The following is a 27,220-nucleotide window of genomic DNA, read 5'->3' as shown; positions in this document are numbered from 1 at the left end:
CCATTCCGTTCAACTGCTCTTCCAAGTCCTTTGCTGTCTCTGACAGAATTACAATGTCATTGGCAAACCTCAAAGTTTTTACTTCTTCTCCATGAATTTTAATACTTACTCCGAATTTTTCTTTTGTTTCCTTTACTGCTTGCTCAATATACAGATTGAATAACATCGGGGAGAGGCTACAACCCTGTCTCACTCCTTTCCCAACCACTGCTTCCCTTTCATGCCCCTCGACTCTTATAACTGCCATCTGGTTTCTGTACAAATTGTAAATAGCCTTTCGCTCCCTGTATTTTACCCCTGCCACCTTCAGAATTAGGAAGAGAGTATTCCAGTTAACGTTGTCAAAAGCTTTCTCGTAAGTCTACAAATGCTAGAAACGTAGGTTTACCTTTTCTTAATCTTTCTTCTAAGATAAGTCGTAAGGTTAGTATTGCCTCACGTGTTCCAACATTTCTACGGAATCCAAACTGATCCTCCCCGAGGTCCGCTTCTACCAGTTTTTCCATTCGTCTGTAAAGAATTCACGTTAGTATTTTGCAGCTGTGACTTATTAAACTGATAGTTCGGTAATTTTCACATCTGTCAACACCTGCTTTCTTTGTGATTGGAATTATTATATTCTTCTTGAAGTCTGTGGGTATTTCGCCTGTCTCATACATCTTGCGCACCAGATGGTAGAGTTTTGTCATGACTGGCTCTCCCAAGGCCATCAGTAGTTCTAATGGAATGTTGTCTACTCCCGGGGCCTTATTTCGACTCAGGTCTTTCAGTGCTCTGTCAAACTCTTCACGCAGTATCTTATCTCCCATTTCATCTTCATCTACATCCTCTTCCATTTCCATAATATTGTCCAAGTACATCACCCTTTTATAAACCCTCTATATACTCCTTCAACCTTTCTTCCTTCCCTTCTTTGCTTAGAACTGGGTTGCCATCTGAGCTCTTGATATTCATACAAGTGGTTCTCTTCTCTCCAAAGGTCTCTTTAATTTTCCTGTAGGCAGTATCTATCTTACCCCTATTATTTCCTGTAGGCAGTATCTATCTTACCCGTATTATTAATCAATTTGTTTTTTACTGCTCTGTGAAGCAGTATTACTGTTGTGTTTCTCGAGTCGTTTACAAAACTAGAACTGTGTGTGAGAATTATCCTTTAATTTGGCTTTTTATTTTCCGTGTTTCCCTTTTAGCTTATAATGCATGAATTGCTGATCCCCAGAGCTAATGATGTGACTAACTACTGTCAGCACTGCTCTAGGACCATCAGATGCTTTTGAGCCAAAGCCATACTCTGTTACCATTTTTAAATTTCGTTTAAGATTTTTTTTATTTACGGTAGTCACTAATGGAACAATTTGAAATTTATTTGCCGATTGTGAATTCTTTGATGTCGACTGTATTAGGTATAGATGCACTACCTATCAATGACTTGCGAAAATTAGTGCCAGAGTGTGGCTCTACCAAGAATTTCCCATTTACTGTGAGAGATTGCCTCAGCCGATTCTGCTGTCTGTGCATGTAAAAAAATTTGCAGTCTGTGAATAAATTTCAAATTATTTCGTGCAGCTGTAGATTTTCAATAACACTTGTTCTTTCAGACATGGAGGTACACTGTCATTAATGAAACAATTGGGAAGAACAATATGAAACCATCTGTTGTTGTTGTGGTCTTCAGTCCTGAGACTGGTTTGATGCAGCTCTCCATGCTACTCTATCCTGTGCAGGCCTCTTCATCTCCGAATAACTACTGAAACTTACATCCTTCTGAATACGCTGGGCGTATTCATCTCTTTGTCTTCCTCTATGATTTTTACCCTCTATGCTTCCCTCCAGTACTAAATTGGTGATCCCTTGATGCCTTAGAACGTGTCCTACCAACTGATTCCTCCTTCTTGTCAAGTTCTGCCACAAATTCCTCTTCTCCCCAACTCTATTCAGTACCTCCTCATTAGTTACATGATCTACCCATCTAATCTTGAGCATTCTTCTGTAGCAACACATTTCGAAAACTTCTATTCTTCTCTTGTCTAAACTGTTGATTGAGATACTTTATTATCGATGTTAACAAATTTCTCTTCACTAGAAACATTTTCCTTGCACGTTGCCAGTCTACATTTTATATCCTCTACTCTAACCATCATCAGTTCTTTTGCTCCCTAAACAACGAAACTCGTATACTACTTTAAGTGTCATTTCCTAATCTAATTCCCTCAGCATCAACTGATGAATTATCGACTACTTTCCATTATCCTCATTTTTCTATTGTTGATGTTCGTCTTACATCATCCTTTCAAGACACTGTTCATTCCATTCAGCTGCTCTTCCATGTCTTTTGCTGTCTGACAGAATTACAAAGTCATTGGCAAACCTCAAATTTTCTATTTCTTCTCCATGGACTTTAATTCCTACTCCAATTTTTTCTTTTGCTTCCTTTACTGCTTGCTCAATATACAGATTGAATAACATTGGGGATAGGCTATAACCCTGTCTTACTCCCTTCCCAACCACTGCTTCCCTTTCATGCCCCTTGACTCTTATAACTGCCATCTGGTTTCTGTACAAATTGTAAATAGTCTTTCGCTCCCTGTATTTTACCCCTGCCACCTTCAGAATTTGAAAGAGAGCATTCCAGCCAACATTGTCAAAAGCTTTCTCTAAGGTTACAAATGCTAGAAACGTACCTTTGCCTTTCCTTAATCTATCTTCTAAGAGAAGTCTTAGGGTCAGTATTGCCTCGCTTGTTCTAACATTTCCAAAGTGGTCTCCCCCAACTCTACCAGTTTTTCCATTTTTTTTTTCCATTTGTCTGTAAATAATTTGTTGGTATTTTGCAACTGTGACTTATTAACCTGAAAGTTCGGTATTTTTCACACGTGTCAACACCTGCTTTCTTTGGGATTGGAATTATTATTTTCTTCTTGAAGTCTGAGGGTATTTTGCCTGTCTCATACATCTTGGTCACCAGATGACTGGATCTCACAAGGTTACCAGTAGTTCTAATGGAATGTTGTCTACACCGAGGGCCTTATTTTGACTTAGGTCTTTCAGTGTTCACAAATTCTTCACACAGTTACATATCTCCCATTTCATCTTCATCTACTTCCTCTTCCATTTCTATAACTTTGCCCTCAAGTACATCACCCTTGTATAGACCCTCTTTATATTCCTTCCAACTTTATGCTTTCCCTTCTTTGCTTAGGACAGGTTTTCCATCTGAGCTCTTGATATCCAAACAGGTGGTTCTCTTCGACCCAAAGGTCCCTTGAATTTTCCTGCAGGAAATATCTATCTTACCCCTAGTGATACATGCTTTTACATTCTTACATTTAACCTCTAGCCATTCCTGCTAAGCCGTTTTGCACCTCCTGTCATTCTCATTGTCGAGACGTTTGTATTCTTTTTCGTCTGGTTCATTTATTGCATTTTTATATTTTCTCCTTTCATCAGTTAAATTCAATCTCTCTTCAGTTACCTAAGGATTTCTGCTAGCCCTCTTCTTTTTACCCGCATGATGCTCTGCTGCCTTCACTATTTCATCCTTTAAAGCTACCCATTCTTCCTCTACATGTATTTCTTCCCCCTGTTCTTGTCACTCCCTCCCTAATACTCTCTCTGAAACTTTCTACAACCTCTGGTTCTTTCAGTTTATCCAGGTCCCATCTCCCTCTGCTAGCCCTCTTCTTTTTACCCGCATGATGCTCTGCTGCCTTCACTATTTCATCCTTTAAAGCTACCCATTCTTCCTCTACATGTATTTCTTCCCCCTGTTCTTGTCACTCCCTCCCTAATACTCTCTCTGAAACTTTCTACAACCTCTGGTTCTTTCAGTTTATCCAGGTCCCATCTCCCTAAGTTCCTACCTTTTTGCAGTTTCTTCAGTTTCAATCTACAGTTCATAACCAATAAATTGTGGTCTGAGTCCACATTTGCCCCTGGAAAGGTCTTACAATTTAAAATCTGGTTCTTAAATCTCTGAAACCTTCCAGTGTCTCCAGGTCTCTTTCATGTATGCAACCTTCTTTCATGATTCTTAAAGTGTTATGCTCTGTGTAAAATTCTACTAGGTGGCTTCTCCTTTCATTCCTTACTTTTCCTTCTCTTTCTTTTCCTACAATCACATGCCAGTCCCCCATGACTACTAAATTTTCGTGTCCCTTAAGTATCTAAATATTTTCTTTTAGCCCATCATATATTTCTTCAATCTCTTTATAATCTGTGGAGCTAGTTGGCATACAAACTTGTACTACTATGGTAGGTGTGGGCTTCATGTCTATCTTGGCTACAATAATGGGTTCATTATGCTGTTCATAGTAGCTTATCCGCGCGCCTATTTTTTTTTATTCATTATTGAACCAACTCCTGAATTACCGTTATTTGATTTTGTATTTATAACCCTGCATTCACCTGATCAGAAGTCTTGTTCCTCCTGCCATCCAACTTCACAAATTCTCACTGTAACTTTAACCTACCCATATCCCTTTTCAAATTTTATAACCTACCTGCCCAATTTCGGGCTCTGACATTCCACGCTCCGATGCACAGAATGCCAGTTTTGTTTCTCCTGGTGACATATCTATTACACAATTAAAATTAAAATTATTATTTCATAAATATTTTCATCAATGTACGATATATTACTCACGTACCGACTGTTGTGTACCGTACAAAGGTTTCCCGGTTATCTAACATGGAGTCCACTGCCAACTTCTCACAGTACTGTGCAGTGATGATGGCGATTGTCGGCTGCTTGGACTGCACCATGGCCGGCATGTTACGCACAACCTGTGGAAAACAAACTTACCTTGTAAAATCTACATGAGTGATTGAAATAGAGCATGTACCTTCACGAACTGACAGAATCCTGTAGAAGCAAATTTGTGACAGTTATGTGGCACCAAATGGACAGGAGTGCCCATTTTTCTTATGAGTATGTTGCTTTTATCAAGACTAATTCCCATCTCTCTGGATTAGTCAACTGAGACCTTGTCAATAGCCAATATAAAAACTTCCAGACTCTGGTGATACTAAGCAGAATCTCTCAGAGTGACGATAACAAAACATAAGTGAGGTGCAGGGAGGGATAGCACATGGACAATGAAGCATTATGCAATATATTGTTAAAAAAATCTAGGAAACTTAACTGAACATCCTCTTTGAAAAAATATGTTATTTCCTACTGAACTAGGGCTGTTCATGACTTTAATGGCAACACTATCCCACTACTAGACAAGATATAGCTGTCTCATTCTCTGGTGGTCATATTCTCCATGAAATTTTCTCTGCAGATTGCTAACAAGACTGAGTGTATGCACTAAAGTGGATGACACATCTGTCTTAGAAGCAAGTACGTACAACGGACAGTTTGCCTGCAGGTGTGTTACAAGATGCAGAATACAGTGCTTCTGCAGGGTGTGTACATGGACAAGAAAAAAAAATTCCTGGATTTTTCCCGGTTAAAAATACACTTTCTCCCGGATGAAAATATACTTTTCCCATGCTAAGTGACTGTATACTTTTCCTTGGAACTGTAAAACTTATCAATCCTTTGTATGGTTATGTTTTTATATACCAGCGTACAATTTCCCAGCCCTTAAAAAACTAAACTCAATAAAAATAATAAAACATGTTTTGGAAAGATCTTTGATGTGCAGCAACATGTACACTGCAAATTTTCGTGATGTAGTCAGCCAATAGCAATATCACTGTTAAGTAGCGTGTACACACAAATAGGAAAAGTAAATCGTTTAAAATGCACACAGTTTTGCTACAAGAAAAACAAAGCTTTCACATATAATATTGGTCTCAAAGATCAATAAGCTGCAAAAGAAGCTAAGCTTTCACATATAATGTTCATCTTTTATGGGCACATTACACTTTAAGATACATCACACAAATGTGCCAGTAAAAATGACATTTATGTCTGATCTTCTAGACTCGAAATTTTTGAAAAAGGTCGTCCTCAAAGAGTTGATTTTTAAATTACATTCAAATGCTCTGTGATTTAAGAAATTCATCGTACATTCTCACACATAGTTCATCCTGAGTTAAAGGAAATTTACTTTGAAACTAATGGTTTTCAAACAACCATTTGCAATATTTTCTCGCAACTTGTTAGAAATAGGTTCGTTTCAGCAGTTGCAGATATCAGGTGTCACCGCACTTGCGCAGTTATGACGACGCAGGAAGCCCGTATGTTCGTACGTATAAAACATTAAAAGATCTTACATTACGTCATGAAAGAAAAAAGACATTAGAGGATACTCCAAGAGCATCAGAATTTCATGAACCATATTAAAATGCGTAATTCGGATTAAAGTGCACGTTCGCGTATGTCCAGATTCAGACAACTTTTCTTGGAGTACCAGTACTGTATTGTTTCATGTTCGGTTCTTTATTATAGCATAATGCCATACATGCTAGAAGATGAGAAGTAGCCCTTGAAATGTAGTGAACACTTGAAACTAGCCAATAGTGTAGAATTAAACACTGTTTGAAATAAATTGATTGCCTCAGTGGAAAAGATTAATAAAAGCCAAATTTCTTTAGCAAGCAGACAAAAATAGCTTCATTGTTCGGCAAGGCGATTAATGTTTGACTGTCAGAAAGGCAGAAATAAAATAAAATCATAAACTAATAACATATTTTAGTCTTCCGTAATTATGTGAATGTATTTTAATTCACTTGATAGGTCCCGGCCAAAAAAATCCGTTTTGTTTTCATTTGATGTAAGAGCAATTAACAAAGAGGAAAAAGCAGAACCACTAAACCTCCCCAATACAACTAGGATTGCTCTGTGCATCAGCCCCAGAACTATGATATTTCTGAGCTGGAGCAATACCGGATAGCAGTTTTAATGCACACCAAATAAACAAGGCTGTTTTGGCACAAATGGTCATTTTTATAACATGACAGAACATAATTCATGAAGTCCCAATATCAAACACCTATTAGGTCTACTACAAGCAAAAAGTTTTGTTAGGAAAGAGTTTTACATTTCATTCATATGCGTGAAATGTTAAAGTAGTAGTATGAAATTTTTATATAAATTTGGAATTGTCATATTCTTCCATAATTTGTGTGATGTCCCAGTTCCTTCTCCTTCCTCGTTCTAGCAAACAATCTTGTCATCACTAATTCTGGAACTATCCCTGCCACTGTCAACACTTACTCTCTGGTTAGCTTCACTAACCCTGCCGCAACCACCGGTTTAGTTATCCCGCATTTATTCTACGGTTTGGCATTATTACATGTTCGTACAACACGTTTTCCTCGCTACTCCCAGAATAGAACTTTAGCATCTGCTAGCTAAAGCTCTATACACAGAGCTTTAGCTCCTAACTGGGGACTAAACAACTGGCCCTTACAGTGTAGTGGTCTGGCCAAAAATGTAATGTCAAAATTTCATTTCCTTGGATACCAGTACACTGATAAGATGTAATCTTTCTTTCTGTTATTTCTGTTAGTCGTTTATTTCCACTCTGATAGTCTGAGTCTACGGATTTTGCTAGTAATTATAACTAGGCTGAGCATTCGCAAATCCAGTCAAACGCATAAACAGCAATTGGCAGTCACCCGTTCGGCTTTATCTCGCTCAGCTCGTATAGCTCCGTCCCCTTTTGCCTGCAGGAAAGTTGATTTCTAGATGCGACGGGGATTCCACTGGCAAAGGCATCACGTACACCATGCACGCATTCAAAAATCAACTTATGATTCATTCAGAAATCAACTTAGAATTTGCTCAAATTCCAGCAGGGATGCGTTTCAAAATCATATGAATGATCGATAGACCAACATGCGCTGGATGCTACATGCTTTGTGAAACAAGTTTCTTTTTCCTCAAGAATATGAATTTGGCCCCCTGACAGGTTCTGGGAGAGACCAAAAGGGGATGGTGTGTATTAAAATGACTGAGAAGCAAAAAGGGGTGAGGAAATTGACCAATAAGCTGGATGAAGTCTTCCCTGGTGACAGCAAGAGAGAGAGAGAGAGAGAGAGAGAGAGAGAGAGAGAGAGAGAGAGAGAGAGAGACACAAGTGTAGACTGTACAAAGAGAAAAGGTGAAGCGAGGAAGGAAAATGTGGACCTCAACAGCTTGCAGCTGTATGTTCAGCGAGATGGTTTTACTGTGTCACCCAGGATAAGCAGTATGACTCCCGATGAGATGGGATGCCATCCTCGGAGGGGGGGAGTCAAAGCCGACTAGAAGGAAATGCGAGAGGTCAAGGTGGCCGTGAGGACAATTTTGTTTCTTAGAGGCAGAGAACAATTGGACACAGTGATTTTAAGATCTAATGCCACAAATGTTCCACTGTAGAAGAGTCATAACGGGGAAAGGGGAGTAGGGAACAAATGAAGGATTGTTACTTCGGCAGCTACCAAGTGCCGGTCTTCGAAGGCTCAGTGCTAGAGGACACAGAGGCTGGAAGATCCTGTTCCATTGGATTCTCAATGGGTCGGCCTGTGGATTCCAGGGCAGAAAAACAATTCCAGGGCAGAAAAACAGTAGGCAGTGCGCACCAGCGAAATGGAGGTCAGCCGGATGAGGGTATCACACTGCGAGTCAGGGGAGGACATGACTGTTTGCCTTTGTTTGATTACATACAGCCTTTGCAATTGGCACATGGCAAGTCTTCACAGGAGTATTCCTTTTGTCCTGCTACACATAGGTAATTTTGCTGCCAAAGGTGAAGATCTAGTGGCTTGTTGCACAGCTAGTGTCTTACTTGGCAATTTTACAACTGCAGTGCTGAATTTGAGGTCAGAAGTCTGTGTACAGAGGAGGAGACAGGCAACCGCCCTTGTGAGCATCTGTACCACAAGAAACACATTTGGAGGTGTTTCGGCTGGACATGCGAGTGTGGTTGTAACGTTGACACTAACAGCAATGCATCGGGTTTGGAATTTACGGTTGGAACATGACTTCAGAGCCTGCTTTGATCTTTGCTGGAAGCACTACTCTATCACATGTTGGAAAAAGAATTCATATAGGCACTTTTTTATGGTTAAATCAACTTTTTTCATTACCCAATGGACTGAAAATATGTCCTGATCAGAGAGGTAAGTTTGGATTTCTCCCTCGGTCAGACCATCGAGCAGTCTATTGTAAATAACAACACATGAAGAATTCAGCATTTGACGGGCCTTGACATGAACATGATAGCTGTGGAGGAGCAAAGCAGCAGGTGTTGTGCCTAAGGATCACAATTAGTCTCCAAAAGCAAAGTGCCATTCCATAAACAAGACCATGGTTTCACAGCACCTGCAATTCAATCAGCAGCTTTCGTAGCTAACGGCTGACCTTCTTCAGTACAGGATGCCACAAGGAAACAAGATGCTTATGGGAGATTCTTTGAATCTTTAGTCTCATTCTGTTTACGTTTAGTAAATGTAGACTGAGATGGTGATTGACTCATTGCAAGAAAATCCCCCACGATTGCTAGTGTCTTCAATGACACACTTTTTCCAACTGGGGGCCGTCCCCCCAGATGGGGCGGCTCACTCGTCTTACGTAATTGCTCATACCTCAGGTCACATCTCATGAACTCCTGGCAGAAGGATCAATTGGCAAATTTGGGAAGGAAACAGTTCAGATAATCGCCGCTCACTGAGCCTGGCCTGTACGGGTGGTACATGCGAACTCTGTATGACGACCCGGGGCTGGGAATTACACGTTACCCAGTCACCAGTTACATGTCAAATGTGTGGGCCAACCTTCAGGAGTGTACAGGGATGAAAAGAAACAAACATGATCCTCAATGGGAGGGGAGGGTGGGGGGGTGGGGGGTTGGGGTGGGGAAGAAGGCAGTTGAACTGTTGTGATGTCAGGCTACTGAAACTTCAGAACACATTTCCAAAAATATCCCAGACATGTTCTCCAAGGGAGGGGAAAAAGAATAGCAGGAGCATAGAGGTGCAGCACAGAAATGGATAAGGTGATGCAAAGGCCGGGGCCCCATGGCAGCAAAGCACGTACTCACAAAAAGGAAAGGTTTGGATGTGTTTGGGCTATTCATAAATACATTTGTGTCATCAGCAAACATCCACCTCCAGTGTCCTGTGTAACTCATTTATATGCAACAAGAAGGGCAGGTCAAAAACAAAACTTTTGAGACACTGTATTTAATGTAACCCCATTCAGAGCCTAGTCTTACTCATTTCATATCATATCATATCATACTATAAGTTGACTTCACCATCAGCCTCCTTCTATTAAGATAACACTATGTCATTTAAGTTTCCCTAGTAAAATTTCCTGATCTACAAAACTGATGGTTTTACAAGATGACAGAAAACACTAACTGAGTAATATTTCTTCTTCAGTTGTATGAGAATTGACTTCTTGAGATGAAATATCACTTTCCCCACAAGAGGAACCTTTACGGAAGCAAAACTGATCTGTTTAATCCCAGACATGCTAACTGTGTTGGTTAAGTAACATTCTACCTGACCAACAACTACACTTATTGTGTTAGAACCAAAATGAACACCAACAAGAGTAAGTGCAACGAGAGTGTCCAAAGAAGTGAATCCTCTCACCACACCTTTACAAAGTATCAAAACTGCCAATCGCCAAACACCGACCTGCACTTTGGTAGCAACTGCGCGTGTGTATGCACCGTGCTCGAGAGCCTTGGCAATGCCCTTCTCCGTCAGCTGTGACAACTGCGCCTGCACTTCCTCCTCGGACCAGCCGTTGGAACGCGCCAGCTCAACCGCAGTCACCGGGTTCGGAAAAGAGGATTCCAGCAGTTCTTTGATGCGTTCTTCTGTGAGCGGAGCGACGGCACCCAGTGTGCTCTCATCTGCGGATACTAAAGTTGGAAAATATCTATGATTTGTGAGAGCACCAATAAGATGACACAGAATTTTGCTTAAATAACTTCTCCGACAAAAATTATCATTGTCAGCAAACTGATTAACACACAAAGGGGATTTCCTTGCAACCACACTGTGGTTTAACTTTCTACAATAAACTGAATACTTATTAATTGAAAAAATAAAACAATTCTTACAAAATGGTGAAATAAAAACTTAAATTGTGTATTTGTTAAACCTTTTTGGAAAGATATAATTGTGTAATTTGTAATAAAAGTTAACAACAGCACACATTATCTCACAACACAGGAACCACAAATCTACATCTAAGGAAACACAAGATACTTGTTAAGTATAGCGTCATTCAGCTACATTTAAAAATCATTTACTAAAAGCATTAATTCAACACAACACAAAACAAGTATTTTGGCTTTTTAAAAAGGTATCTTTCTTTTTCTTTTTAAAATCTTCTGCTTTATAAAGTTACAGTCTGCAGTACATACGAAGGTCATGTTTTACAATTTATCCAGGTGCAAAAACCTGAACTACAAGATTTTAAACAGAAACAAATGTGTTGTTAAGGATTTAAATATCTCTGCACTGGCAGTGTTTGTAAAAGATTACAGTTATTTCAATAACTTAGTGGGCACATACAGTTGTACGATTTTAAAAAAGTGTGATACATTCCTTTATTAAAGCAGCATGTTTTATTTTCCAACTGGAGACATACAGTAAGCATAAGTATGCAAAAGTCATACTGTCACTTCAAGATTCCCATCCAACAGACGCGCAACACAACTGGGTAATAATCTTTCAAGGCAAAACAGATTAAGAGAAGAGACATACTCAGAGAATAACACATTCTCGAGTACTGCTTGAATGATTGGGATCTCTATAACATTAACTTAAAGAAAGGCATCAAAGCAATTCAGCAGCAAGCTGCTCGATTTATCATTGGCCAGTTCTATAGGTACGGCAATATTCAACAAATGCTCTGTGCACTTAGAAGGGAAGAAGACTTATCTTTTCACAAAAAAAAGCTATTCAGGAAGTTTAGAGAACCAACCTTTGCAACAGAACCAGAATAATTGTACTTTCTTCAATGTTTACCTCCTATAAGGGCAGTAATTACAAAATAAGGGACATTATGGCTCATACTGAGGCAAGAACGCTAAATTTTCCACTCACTCTCCTTGTGAGTTGAGCACCTTCTGGCAGGCACACAGGTGTAGACAACTGCTTCAGAGATACCAATTTTTACCACACCTATGTGGGTCTGCAAATTATCTCTCAACTAATGCGTTTGATGTGTCAACATTAAAGACATTTTCCACTTCCATGTAAGGAAGTGCAAAATGGCTAAGCAGGGATGGCTAGAGGACAAATGTAAGGATGTAGAGGCTTATCTCAGTAGGGGTAAAATACGAGGGCGGTTCAGAAAGTAACCTCCGATTGGTCACAGTGCGGGTTGTGGGGGGAGTAGCGACGCCATCTGTGCGTCCACGCACTCAACAGGTCAGTCGGCATCAAGCTGTGGTCGAGTGAACGTCGTACCTGCGCTAGTTTAGTTTTTGTGGCAGTTTGAAATGTGTGCTGCAATAGAAAACCCCGCCAAATGTGAAGTGCGTGCTGTCATAAGGTTTTTTACAGCCAAAGGATATTCTGCAGCAGCTATTCATCGTGAGCTTTGTGCCGTGTACGGACCAAGAGTTATGAGTGAAGGAGTTGTCCGTGAATGGGTACGATTATTTAAAAGTGGACGAGAAAACGTTCATGATGAAGAGAGGAGTGGTAGACCATCATTGGTGACTGACAAACTCGTTCAGACAGTTGATGCAAAAGTTCGTGAAAATCGACGTTTCTCAATGTTGGAGTTGTCTACTGGTTTTCCACAGATTTCTAAGACTCTCTTGTATGAGATAGTGACAGCAAGATTGGGTTACTGTAAGTTCTGTGCACGACGGGTGCCCAAAATTCTTACCGACCACCACAAAACTCAAAGAATGGCCTCTGCATTAGACTTTCTGTCACGTTATGAGGACGAAGGAGAACCATTGTTAAACAGAATCGTGACCGGTGACGAAACCTGGATTAAGTACGTGAACCCGGAGACAAAAGAACAATCAAGATGTGGGCACATTCAAATTCGCCTACCAAACCAAGAAAAGCCTCGCAAGATTTTTCTGCCAGAAAACTGATGGCAACGGTGTTTTGGGATGCCAAAGGGGTGTTGTTGGTTGAATTCATGGAACGTGGTACGACCATTAATCAAGACGTGTACTGTGAAACAATAAAAAAGTTACGACGGGCTATACAGAACAAACGCCGTGGTATGCTGACTTCCGGTATCATTTTTTTGCACGATAACGCCCGTCCTCACTCTGCTCGCAGAACAACGGCCCTTCTTGAGTCCTTCAAGTGGGACGTTATCAACCATCCACCTTACAGCCCAGACCTGGCGCCAAGTGATTATCACCTCTTCATGCATTTGAAGAAATGGCTCGGGTCACAGCAGTTTGATGACGACGAAGAGCTCAAAGATACGGTCACAGGCTGGCTCCAGGCACAAGCGGGTGATTTTTATGCAGAAGGAATTTCAAAGCTTGTGAAGAGATACGATAAGTGCCTCAATCGCTATGGAGACTATGTAGAAAAATAGTGCAAAGATGTAGTTGTAAGATGTATATATTAAAATATTTTTATTTAACTTGGTGTATTTTTTTAAATCAACCGGAGGTTACTTTCTGAACGGCCCTCGTAGATACTGCATACAGGAAAATTAAAGAGACCTTTGGAGAAAAGAGAACCACTTGTATGAATATCAAGAGCTCAGATGGAAACCCAGTTCTAAGCAAAGAAGGGAAAGCAGAAAAATGGAAGGAGTATATAGAGGGTCTATACAAGGGCGATGTACTTGAGGACAATATAATGGAAATGGAAGAGGATGTAGATGAAGATGAAGATGAAATGGGAGATACAATACTGCATGAAGAGTTTGACAGAGCACTGAAAGACCTGAGTCGAAACAAGGCCCTGGGAGTAGACAACATTCCATTAGAACTACTGACGGCCTTGGGAGAGCCAGTCCTGACAAAACTCTACCATCTGGTGAGCAATATGTACGAGACAGGTGAAAGACACTCAGACTTCAAGAAGAATAGAATAATTCCAATCCCAAAGAAAGCAGGTGCTGACAGATGTGAAAATTACCGAACAATCAGTTTAATGAGTCATGGATGCAAAATACTAATGCGAATTCTTTACACACGAATGGAAAAACTGGTAGAAGCCGACCTCAGGGAAGATCAGTTTGGATTCCATAGAAATATTGGAACACGTGAGGCAATACTGACCCAACGACTTATCTTAGAAGCTAGATTGAGGAAAGGCAAACCTATGTTTGTAGCATTTGTAGACTTAGAGGAAGCTTTTGACAATGTTGGCTGGAATACTCTTTCAAATTCTGAAGGTTGCAGGGGTAAAATACAGGGAGCAAAAGGCTACTTACAATTTGTACAGAAAGCAAATGGCAGTTTTAAGAGTCGAGGGGCATGAAAGGGAAGCAGTGGTTGGGAAGGGAGTGAGACAGGGTTATAGCCTATCCCCAATGTTATTCAATCTGTATACTGAGCAAGCAGTGAAGGAAACAAAAGAAAAATTCGGAGTAGGTATTAAAATCCATGGAGAAGAAATAAAAACTTTGAGGTTTGCCGATGACATTGTAATTCTGTCAGACAGCAAAGGACTTAGAAGAGCAGTTGAACGGAATGGATGCTGTCTTGAAGGGAGGATATAAGATGAACATCAACAAAAGCAAAATGAGGTTAATGGAATGTAGTCTAATTAAGTCGGGTGATGCTGAGGGAATTAGATTAGGAAATGAGACACTTAAAGTAGCTAATGAGTTTTGCTATTTGGGGAGCAAAATAACTGATGATGGACGAAGTAGAGAGGATATAAAATGTAGACTGGCAATGGCAAGGAGAGCGTTTCTGAAGAAGAGAAATTTGTTAACATCGAGTATAGATTTAAGTGTCAGGAAGTCGTTTCTGAAAGTATTTGTATGTAGTGTAGCCATGTATGGATGTGAAACATGGACGATAAATAGTTTAGACAAGAGGAGAACAGAAGCTTTCGAAATGTGGTACTACAAAAGAATGCCGAAGATTAAATGGGTAGCTCACGTAACTAATGAGGAAGTATTGAATAGAACTGGGGAGAAGAGGAATTTGTGGCACAACTTGACTAGAAGAAGGGATCGGTTGGTAGGACATGTCTGAGGCATCAAGGGATCACCAATTTAGTACTGGAGGGCAGCGTGGAGGGTAAAAATCGTAGAGGGAGATCATTAGATGAATACACTAAGCAGATTCAGAAGGATGTAGGCTGCAGAAGGTACTGGGAGATGAAGCTTGCACAGGATAGAGTAGCATGGAGAGCTGCATCAAACCAGTCTCAGGACTGAAGATCACAACAACAACACGTCATCAATATTCTACCTGTAGCTACCCAATCAATGCTGACAATCTTCACATTGTGAGGTTTGCTGAGGAACAATGCCAGATATGCTTGCTCCACTTATAAATAATTTTCTCTCTTAGTTACATGCTTTCCAGTTTTCAGTTTCACAGGTAAGACTCTTGAACAGTCCTCAAGCAGGATTTGTAAATTTCTCAGTTCCCTTTCCTGTCTCTTCAGATATCCTCTATTTTTCTAATCTTATTTTCGATTTTCTTGACGTGTGTGAAAAGTAAGTTCTCCTCCACTCCACATATTGAGCAATAAATCACCTACTGGGACCCTCATCCTTCCCTAGAATTGCCAGAGGGCTTTTCCTTTGTGATTTTAATACTTCTTATTGGGTTAATTTTCTGGAGGTGTTTTCCCATCTTCTACCATTTTCTTTCAAGTTTTCCTGCATGGTGATTACACAAAAAATTTCTTAGTAAATTTTTTAGTATCAATATTTTCAATTCTGTCTGCAGATTCCAGAAACTAAAAAAAATATCTTTTACTATAATGGGTTAAGGCATTTAATAATATTAATAATAAACTGACTCGAGTTTATTATTTTTATGTCAAATAAGTTACAAAAAAAATTGATATACCCTTCACCTAATTAACATACATTAAGAAAACTTGAAACTTTAATCACTGAAACAGAAACTAGTCATGGGGTGGCCTCAGATTTAAATGCCAGTAATTATTTAATATAGTTCTCTGGAGCTAAACTGATTTGAAACAAACTATTATGAAACTGTTTTCCGAGACCAAGGTAACCATTTAGTGGAATATTAAGATTCAACTGTAGTCTTTTCAACAGCATTTTCACTATGCCAGTGTACATTTCCAGCAGATAGGTTTTTATTATAAGTTTTCCATTTATTTCACCACCTTAGTTTTGCCATGAAGAACCTCCCACTATAGCTGCCATGGAATGCACTTTTAGTTGTCACTGTACTATCCGACTTATTGTTGTGAAGAACTGACAAGAAGGGTTTGCTAGTTATCTATTATAAATTCTGTAGTGAATACTGAAATTCTATGTGGAAGAGTTTAATATTAATACTATTTACAGATGTAGTAATTTATGTCTCTCTTTATCCAAGCACAGATTCTCTGTTTACTTCTATGAAAGTCGACAATAAATGAGGCAAACTAGCATGCCACAGACTATGTTATTGAGTGTTTTGTAGCAATGTGAATATCTAGCTGCTGAAGTCAGTATTTTAGAAATACTACAGGGACTTGCCATACAGAAAAAAAGTCTTCCAACATTTATCTGTAGCATAACTTCTCCCAAGTACAGGTCGAACCCCTCATTCCCGGAGCTAACATTGTTCTTGTTTCATTGTTTCATCCCTGAAATTATGTACTTGCATGAAAGATTATCCTACTCTAATACCACCCCCCCCCCCCCCCCGAAAAAGCACACACCTCTACATCAGGACTCTAATCTCACTTTTAATTAGTATTTTTCTTTCCCCCAAAATAAAAATAAGGGAAGAGCATAACAGAATGGAATTACCACTTAAATGGATGTTTGTGTACTTATGGAAACTATGAAAACCACCATTTTCACCTTAGCTGTGATCACACTCAAATTTATTGGTGAGTTCCACACACAATATTCATTTTCAGACCATTAACTACAGCTGAGAGCTATGTCATTAGAGTGAAAATACACAACAAAACCATTTTAAAAGCTTCATTAGCGTATCTTTCTTGAATTTTTATTTCATATTTTTACCTGAATGAAGTACATCTTCATTTCAAGTAATGGTTTGAAAATGAACTTGAGTCAAACTAGAAACCAGAAAATTTGAATGTAAATTCAAGTGCGACAGAAAATAAAAACAATGATGACAATTACAGTTGTTGATCCTTCCACCAAGATCATGTTTGAATGCCATAAGCAAATCCAATTGTAATGTGATCTTTAATTCCCTTAAATTCCACTTAAGCAAGAAAATTACATCATGAACCAAGTGTCAGAGAAATACAAATACTCAAGAGTGCCCAGTACTTAGAGGGAAGATGGAGGTCATGTTTTTCACATGCATTCACAACACAGTTATGGCAAGCCCCTCACACTGTTTAAATAGTTAGAATCAGTCCTGAAGCTACTGCTGAACCAGTTCAAACCTGGCACAGGGCGTGTAGCCGGTCCTAGGGAGATGACCAACACCCCGTCTTGAGCTGAAAGCATAGCAGCAAAACCACGTGGTCAGTAGCACTGGCAAAACAATAACCACGGCCAACTGACTCGTGGCAAAAATCACTACCTGCACAAGTACGCTCTTCCCAACAAAACATTTTTTCTTTTTTCCTTTTACCTGTCATAAGTGAAATTCAAAATTTCTAGTAGGAAGTGCAGAGTCCACATACAGACAAATAAAATTTCTTACACTTTAAGAAAAACTTTATCTTGTCTTTCAATGACAATACAATTAGATAATCTGCATCATGTCGGTAATGTTGAACATGTAAAAAAAGACTAATAAGCAGTGATAATGCTTTGAATATTATTGCTTAGCTTGTATACTTAAGGTTATAAAATGCAGGAATGTGATGCTACACAACTACTCACCTCAGCTGATTGATGTGTGATGCAAAAATCTACGGTACATTTCAGAAGAAAGATTTTATTAGTTTTCCAGCATGTATGCTAGCACACCATGGAATTTGAACATTTCTCCTCTAAAATATGATACTAGAGTCTTCACTGCTGACCTAGTCTGGTATAGCACCATTAGACTAATTTGAAGAAATGAGTCTCGTCTAATCTTTCAGTTCCTATATCTTGTACCTGATACCTTGAAATTACAGCCTTAGGAGTATTTCCACTACCATGATAGAAGCAACAGGGAAGAAAAAACACATTCATATGTTGACAGTGGTATCCTGGAGTCAAGTAAGTTCCTCTTCACTGCAATCCATACAACTTACATATGATACAGGATCCTACAAGATTTCAAGGTCAGGAAGGATCACTTGTAATTTTATGTATTTTCTTCCCTTACAGAATTCCAAAATTAATCTCAAGTATTTACAATCACAATGACAAACCCCGAATTTCCACAAACAGTTAAAAAAATTTCATTACTGTTTCAGCATGAAGTAGCAAATCACAATTTCAATTTCGGATGTCGGAAAACAACTGCATGATGTACCGGGAATGTGATAGAACCACTATCTAATGTTACACATACCACAATACTTCCCCTGAACTTATCCACTGAAGCCGACAAGATACTACTTCATGTACTGTATTAACAATGTAAACTTACATACAGCTGGCAAGAACTGTAAATAATTTCAAAAATTACGGCTATTCAAAAAGAAACGAGCCAGAGGCATAATTACAGAAACCAGTACCTGTATGTTTGAAGTATTGACCCTGACTGGTGAGGCACTTGTCCCACTGTGACACAAGGCAGTGAATGGCTGTCTCATAAAATTCCTGGGGCTGTGATGTTAACCAGTTCCACACATACAGCTGTCATTGCCCAAGGTGAATCGTTTGCCCCTCAGAGCCTTTTTAAGGGGACCAAAAACGGCCCACTTCTGATTCATTTCCTGCAGCATGGGACAACAGTGAATGTCCAGCATTACTTGCAAACTCACCAAATGATCAAATCAAAACAACCAGGAAATCTCACCCGTGGGGTCATTCTGCTCCACGACAATGCAAAGCCTCATATGGCCAACATAGTTGCGGCACTCCTGCAGAAATTCAAATGGAAGGCCCTCTGCCACCCTCCATACAGTCCGGACCTATCCCCCTGTGATTATACAATTTTTTGTCGCCCTTAAAAAGGCCCTGAGGGGCAAACGATTCACCTCTGATGATGATGTCCAGCTGTACGTGCTGAACTGGTTAACATGACAGCCCCAGGAATTTTATGAGCCATTCACCGCTTTGTGTCACAGTGGGAAAAGTGCCTAAACAGCCAGGGTCAATACTTCTAACATACAGGTACTGGTTTCTGTAATTATGCCTCTGGCTCGTTTGTTTTTGAACGCCCCTTATAAAAAAATTAAAAAGAACCTTATGAAAGGCCTTTGCTGCTAGATATGAATATTATGATATACATAATCAAAACAAGAAATTTTCCATATTTCTATTCACTGTGGTATATTATTTTGGGGCAAATCTTCATATCAGTACAAAGTTGCCTTTCACAAAGTAAGGTTTTCTATGAAAAGCCCTTTGGACTAACTTATGAATATAATGACGAATAAGGATAAAAGAAGAAGGTGTTTAGCAGATTAGAGGGGGGGGGGGGGGGGGGCAGAGGGAGAACTATCCTACATTTTTTGCATCAATTCATATTGGCAGTGCTAACCCACTTTCCAATTATAGTGAAATAACCTATATTTTGTCAGATAACTGTTACATAGAATCTCTCAGTAACAGACTAAAAAATTCAGAAACTCACAGGGTCTAGCTGAAGGCGGAGGTTGGTCAGATGTACCAAGCTGCTTTAGAGTGACTTCCACTTTGCGGATACCAGTAAATCCATGCTGCAGCAGTTTCATAACTTTCTTGATGAAACCAACATAATCTGAAATGAAATTAAAACACCTGTAGTACTTTCATCACACAAAATGGAATCTCAAAAAGAAGCATTTATTTTTAATAACCCTTCCACTATTATTTTTACCATTCATTACAACAGAAACAGAATGTCTTATAATAGAACTCGAAACAATGGTAAGTCCTAGATGGAATAATAGCAATACGGAAAGGATAGATTGCTAATCACCACACAGAAGTGGCATCAAGTGGCAGACAGGCACAATAGAAAAGACTGTATAAATATTTAAGCTTCTGGACAAAGTACTACTTCCCAAGTCTCTCTCTCTCTCTCTCTCTCTCTCTCTCTCTCTCTCTCTCACACACACACACACACACACACACACACACACGCACAGAGAGAGAGAGAGAGAGAGAGAGAGAGAGAGAGAGCCACTGTCTCAGAGAGCCGAGGCCTGACTAACAGCATCTAACACGAGCAGCAATCTGCTGAGATGGGTGATGGGGTAAGGAGGAGACATTGTGAAGGGAGGGAGAGGGGGAGGGGTAGGGGGAGCAACAGGACAGCATGGGTAGGGGAAGTCGATATGCTGCATGTGGGAATATACAGGGATGCGGTGGGGACAGTATAGGGCTGCTAGGTGCAGATCCAGTGTCTATGCGGTGGGGACAGTATAGGGCTGCTAGGTGCAGATCCAGTGTCTGTGCTGTGCTGGTAAACATGCCTACCTACTACTAAAGTCTTTTCTCTTCCTTCTCTTTGCCCCCACCCCGAAGCACAGCCTGGCGACACTGCATCTCTGCACTCTTCACGGCTACTATAAAGAAAGGGATACTCAGTGTGGTACCCAAACAGAATAGCTAATTCACAGGACAAAATTAGAATTGTGTGGTCAGTCGTGAAGGAAGCGTCTGGTCAGCAGCACAAGATTGACGATATAATGTCAGTTCGTAGTAAAAATATTTCTGTTACTGATAAGTCAGCTATATATACTGTATTTAACAACCACTTTCTGAGCATTGCTTGTGAATTAAATAAAAACTTAGTTTCTACAGTGAATCATATAACTCTGTTCGAAAATGGCTTTCCGAGACTGATGTCTGAAATACTTCTCTGCGATACTGACAAGGCGACGATTGAGTCAATAATTAAGTCACTGAAGACTAAGAACTCTCATGGATATGATGGAATACCTAGCACAATATTAAAATATTGTGTTGCAATTGTTAGCCCTGTGCTTAGCCATATTTGTAATTTTTCCTTGGAGAATGGTCAGTTTCCTGAATGATTAAAGTACTCAGAAGTAAAATCACTTTATAAAAAGGAAGAAAAGAATAATGCAGACAATTTTACACCTGTTTCTATGCCATCAGTTTTTCCTAAAGTTATCAAAACGGCAGTGCATGTAAGGAAAATTGATCATTTTATTTCACATAATTTGCTGTCAAATTTACAGTTCAGTTTTAGAAGTGCTTTTACAGCTGAAAACGCCATATTCTCTTCCCTCTTTCACGTACTGGATGGATTAAACAAAAGGTTTTGAACGCTTGACATCTTTTTTGATTTAACTAAGGCATGTCATGGTATTGATCATAAAATACTGCTCCAGAAGTTGGACCATTATGGAATATGGGGAGTATCTCACAGTTGGTTCGCCTCTTACTTTAGTAGCAGACAGCAAAAGGTCATTATCCACAGTGTTGAGAATGGCTGTGATGTGGAGTCTGAGGGGGCATAGTCAAATGGTGGGGGAGGAGGGGGCTGCCCCAGCGATCAGTGCTGGGGCAAGTCCTATTCTTTATTTACATAAATGATATCTAGTATTACAAGTGATTGTAAAATATTTCTGTTTGCTGATGACACTAACTTGGTAGCACAGGGCGTAGTGTGCAACATTGACATTGTTTCAAATAGTGCAGTTCAAGACATAAGTTCATGGCTTGTAGAAAATAAACTAACACTAAATCACAGATTCAGTTTTTACAGTTTCTAACACACATCTACAAAACCTGATGTTTTAATTTCCAGAATGGGCATATAAGTGAAAGTGAACAGTTCAAATTTGTGTGCGTTCAGGTACATAGAAAACTGCGTGGAAAGCCCACATTCAGGTTCTTGTTAAAAGACTAAATGATTCCATATTTACTATTAGAACAGTACCTAAAGTAAGTGATAGTTTGCCATGAATAGTAGTCTACATAGCTTATTTTCATTCGCTTATGATGTATGGTATTATATTTTGGGATAACTCTTCCCATTCTCAAAGGATATTTTTGGCTGAGAAACAGGCGGTTCGGACAGTAAGTCGTGTAAGGTTGCGAACCTCTTGTTGACCCCTGTTCATTAGTCTGGGTATTCTGACATTGGCCTCTTAAAATACATATTCTTTACAGTCGTTTCTTGTTAACAATATCAACTTATTCCCAAGAATTAGTAGCTTTCACTCAGTTAATACTAGGCAGAAATCCAACCTGTATTTGGAGATTACAGTATACTACTACTATATCCATTTTCAACAAGCTACTACAAGAATTCGAAGATCTTAGCAGTAATCCACGCAATTTCGAATGAGAGCTGAAAAGTTTCTTCATGGGTCACTCCGTCTATTCTGTTGAGAGTTCTTTCAAAAATTAAGTTGATTTCTGTGCGATATTGTTTATTGTCTTTATATAAACTTATGGCTCTTCTTTTTTTTGGGTTCATAAACATTTAATTTTATATGTTATTACTTTTATGTTGTAATGTCATGTACTGACACATTCCAGGACTTTGGAGATTTGCTTCTCAATTTGGTCCTACAGAACCTCGAATGTAAAATGCGATAGGAAGTTCTGGATAAAAATCTGGAGTGGACTCCACTCGTGTAACGTAGCAAGGATGTGAAGTCGTCGTGTGGTGTCACAAGCCTTTAAGGTATTGACATCAGGCAAAAGCTGTTCAATGTCAGACTCCAGGTAAACCAGATGATCAGCAGTGGAATAGCCTTGGCAAAAGCCACCCTGTGATGGAGCCAGAAAACCCTGAGACTCAAGGAGCCAACACAGCTGCTGGCTCACCATGTAGCCAAGCAACTTACAGAGAACACTGGTGAAGCTTATTGGGTGATAACTGTCCATCTCTTGAGGGTTGTTATCCGGTTTTAGCACTGGGACAATGATGCTTTCTCATCACTGTGGTGGGAGCTTGCCCCCGCTTCAGATGCGGTTAAAGCCGGCAGAATATGATGCTGACACCCTACTGGTAGATGGTTGATCATTTGGTCCGGCCCTGGGGCTAGACGAATTTCCACTTGCTAAATGGAGCATTAAATGGCTCCACGTGACATGTAGTGAAGGATAATTGCTTTTGCTCCACTTGCTGTTTCAGAACACCAAAGCAAGTTTGATAATTCTCACACACTTAGGCTCGATCATAATGCAGAGCAAAATGTTTGGCAATGGCCTCTGGGTCAGTGTACACAGTGCCATTCAAGGTAATACCAGGTACATCCGCAGGTGTCTGGTATCTTTAGAGACATCTGATCTTAGCGCAAACCTGCGAAGGAGAGGTATGGGGATCAACAGTTGAAATGTACAATTCCCAGCATTCTCGTTTCTGACATTTTATTAGATGGTGGACACATACATAGAGCCTCAAAGACAATGCGGTGCTGCATTGATAGGTGCTCCTTATGGTGTCGAGAGCCCACCTAAGATCTCTAATGGCTTCTGTGATTTATGATAACCAGCAAAGTACCGTCTTCCATTGGAGCAGTGAACTGCTAAACTAGCTACTAAAAGAATGGCTCTAGTTTTATTCTTGACTGGCTCATTGATATCTCCATGTGGTGAGGAGCCAAGGGTGATAGCAGAGGTGAATGCATCCCAGTCAGCACTGATGAGAGCCCACTGGGCAGGTATCCACGGAAGTAACACTGAGGGAGGGACAGGAAGATTGGGAAATAGTCACTACCACACAGGTTATTGTGTACTCTCAGGTGGATGGATGGAAGAAGACAGGGGCTGCAAAAGGAAAGTTCAATGGCCAAGAAAGTTCCGTGCACCACACTGAAGAGTGTGTGTGTGTGTGTGTGTGTGTGTGTGTGTGTGTGTGGGAGGGGGGGGGAAGTTGCACTCAAGAGGCAAAGGTCAAGTTGAGGGCGGGGGGGGGGGGGGGGGGGGGCGGCTGAGAAACCTATGCAAACAGTATGTTGTCAGACACTTCCCCATTGGGAGTGAGGGAAATGATGCAGGTGATAATATCCTGAAATGCTGTTACCTGAACAGCTGTGGCCTCCAAAGGTGTACAAATACGCACAAGTTCACTAAATAGAGAGTCCAGATCGTATGTGCAAACTCCTCCCAGCATCCTGTCATAGATAGCACAGCTCTTCTAATATCTCAAAATCCCCGGTATCCACGAAGGGCCAGTCTGCATTGCTGGAAACCAAGTATCCTGAAGGGCAATGCAAAAGGAAGCGGAAGTCTTTAATAAATGTTGTAGCTCAGTCAGGTGCTGGAAAAAGTACTACAATTCCACTGGGGAAGAGACCAAGGAGGCACGTGATGCCCTAGGGTCATATGCTGCCACTGGTTGACGGTTTAAGTCATTAATATACACGGGTTCCGGGTTCCATGGTCTGATGCAAAATGGGGCCTCAGGGGTCACATCGGCCAAAGGAGTGGAACAGTTGGGATCTGGTGGCATGAATGGCCACTGAAATGTCCTTCTTGGAGGACTTTTTCTTGTCTTTCCTCTCCTTAGAAGAGTTTGATGATGGTGGGGGCTTCTCTGAATCAGTTTTAGGTAAAGGTGATGACTGCGAAGCCCTGCGACCAGCAGCCTGTGGCTCATTCAGCCACTGGCTGGTGCCCGGTTGTGGATAGGCAGAAACCTTGGAAGGAAGTGTCCCGAGGAACCACTTCCTGGCAAGAGAAGCCAGAGGAAGGTTATTCGTCTCCAGCTGGGAGGCAGGGACGAGTGTCCCTAGTGGGTGGGAGGCCATCGACCCCAAAGCAGGTCTAGGGGAAGTAGTAAGAGGGGAGACCCCAACCATAGAGAGGCCGGTCAAGTGAGTCTCTTATTCTTGCATCTTCTTTTCTCTGGAAAACACTGCAATCTGGTGAGGAGGGAGAATGATACTTTCACAGAGGTGAGGGGAGGGGCACAAGGAGTGTTTGCATTCAGCACTCATCCACAATCTCTACAGATAGGGCCAGCATTGCAATATGAAGACGTGCCCACATTTCAAACACCTGAAGCTCTGCATGGGGTGGGGGGTGGACACACGTATGGTTTCACATTGTGTCGGTATACTATCACCTCGACCTTTTCTGGCAACTAATCACCCTAGTCCTTAGACCCCCTATGTACATAATGGGCGAAGTGTACACCTGTCACTCCAAGCTGGCACAACGCTCGTCATAGGACTGTAAGGGCAGGTCCTGGTGGAAAATGATGCCGTGAACTGTATTAAGACTACTGGGCAATGACAGTCACCGGTATGCCACCCAGCGTGTTACAAGCGAGTACCCGTGACTGAAGAAGAAATCTCCATCAGTCCTTGTGCGAACTAAGTATTGGGTGGAGTATTTTTTGCTTGCTGCTTAGCCTTATGTTCCTCCTATGGTGTAGCCATGGAAACAAACATTTTAGGGTCATATCACTTTGAATTAAAGAGAACTGTCCTTTCAGAGAAGACTGCCGGGGGCCTTCATCTACTTCATTTGCGACTTATCTGTCACGATACCAACCACTCCGAATGGGAGCTCTCCCCATGGGTGCCACCCAGCCTCAGCAACAGCTGCCTGGTCAGTAATTTGTTGCTCGGAATCCCCATACCCCAGTCACATTTGGCATACATGGGGAGTGCGGTCGCTGTGTGAGAAGATGGAAAGGCACAAAGGTGGAGCATACGCAACAGTGGATGACCTTTCCCTCACTTCTGGAGAATTTTGAAAATTGGTGGGTAGGTGAAACCCAACAATGGGGACCATGTGTTTATTTAATCAAAAGTTGTAGAAAACACTGGAAGTGGAAACTCGAGTCTCAAATATAAACCACATCCAAGCAGGGTATGCACCAAGAAACCCATCCGATGGAGGGGCAGAAGGGTAAAGTGGGTAATGGAAGCTTGCAGTAGAGAAAGCAAGTAATGCTGCAAAGGTTGGGGTAGCCAAGCACATACTGACAGAAGAGTTGTGGGGCCTCCGGGGTGATGCCTATGCAGAAGGCAGCATAGTGGTTGCAGCTTGGCTTGTAGATCATGTAACTGGTTTCACAGGTAGTCCTGCCTTTGATGCTTGTAACTGGACTGGAGTAAGTGGTGGTGGTGGTGGTGGTGGTGGTGGCGGCGGCGGGATGTATGGGACAGGTCTTGCGTCTAGGTCTATCACAGGGATATGAGTCACGAGGCAAGGGAAAGGGAGCAGGGTTTGTGTAAGGATGAGGAGAATATTGTGTAGATTCAGTGGACGGCAATATACCACTGTGGGAGGGGTGGAGTAGTATACTCGTCTTTTCAGGTCATGGTGAGACATAGTCGAAAACCTAGCACAGAATGTCCTTCAGTTGTTCCAGTCCTGGGTGGTACTGAGTCGGGGGGAGGGGTATGTAACTTTGTGCTGTGAAGGTTTCAGTGAGGCCCTTGGCATATTAGGACAAGGCCTACTCATCATTGTAGATGCAACGGCCCTGGGTGTCTAGGCCCTATGGAAGGGTCTCCTTGGTATGGCATGGAATGGGTGGCAACTTGTCGAAGTGGACGTATTGCTGGTTTTTGGTAGGTTTGATATGGAGAAAGGTACTAATGTAGCCATCTTTGTGGTGGTGGACAACATTGAGCAAGGTGGCTCATTGGGTTGTGGAGGACCAGGTGAAGCAAATGGGGCATAAGATGCTGAAGTGCTAGAGGAATGTGGGCAGGGTGCCCTCACACTCAATCCACATCATGATGATGTCATCTACAAATCTGGACCAGCTGTGGGGGTTTTGGATTCTGGATGGTTAATTAGGGACATCCTATGTCCCTGTAACCCATCTGGCCTCAACCTTTGTTAGTCGCTGTCCTTCACCCACCTATCCCCCTTCCCTGTTCCCACTCCAACATTTAACAGCCTTCTATTACATCAACACACCTACAGCCTTTTTATTTCTCTCCTTTTCTGCTACATAACCGCCCCCCCCTCCCCAAAATCTAATCCCCTGACTGCACATAGCTGCCATACCCTCTCCTCACCTCATACCTGTAGCTCCCACAAGCAGCACTTTATTATCCCCCACACCTAGCCTGCTATCCCTCTTCCGCTCCGCCCCAGCCTCCTCCTTACTGCCATCACTCAGACTGCTTATCCCATCACGTACAGCAATTTGCAGTCCAGTATAAT

The 27,220-nt window shown here is 41.1% G+C and overlaps 1 protein-coding gene across 2 annotated transcripts in view; it reads right to left on the bottom strand.

Moving 5' to 3' along the window:
* The window catches only part of LOC124552400, a 126,442-nt gene that overhangs the window by 69,314 nt on the left and 29,908 nt on the right, over positions 1-27,220 (bottom strand). For both annotated transcript variants that reach the window (XM_047126663.1, XM_047126664.1), the window contains exons 4-6: positions 19,758-19,883; positions 10,582-10,811; positions 4,647-4,782 (exon numbers count right to left, since the gene is read on the bottom strand). In XM_047126663.1, coding sequence (XP_046982619.1) covers positions 4,647-4,782; positions 10,582-10,811; positions 19,758-19,883 — 492 coding nt within the window. The remainder of the gene's footprint in view (positions 1-4,646; positions 4,783-10,581; positions 10,812-19,757; positions 19,884-27,220) is intronic.

The sequence above is a fragment of the Schistocerca americana genome, chromosome 10 (genome assembly GCF_021461395.2).
Source record: "Schistocerca americana isolate TAMUIC-IGC-003095 chromosome 10, iqSchAmer2.1, whole genome shotgun sequence".
Classification (NCBI taxonomy): Eukaryota; Metazoa; Arthropoda; class Insecta; order Orthoptera; family Acrididae; genus Schistocerca; species Schistocerca americana.
This window is presented reverse-complemented; position numbering and strand designations above follow the sequence as displayed.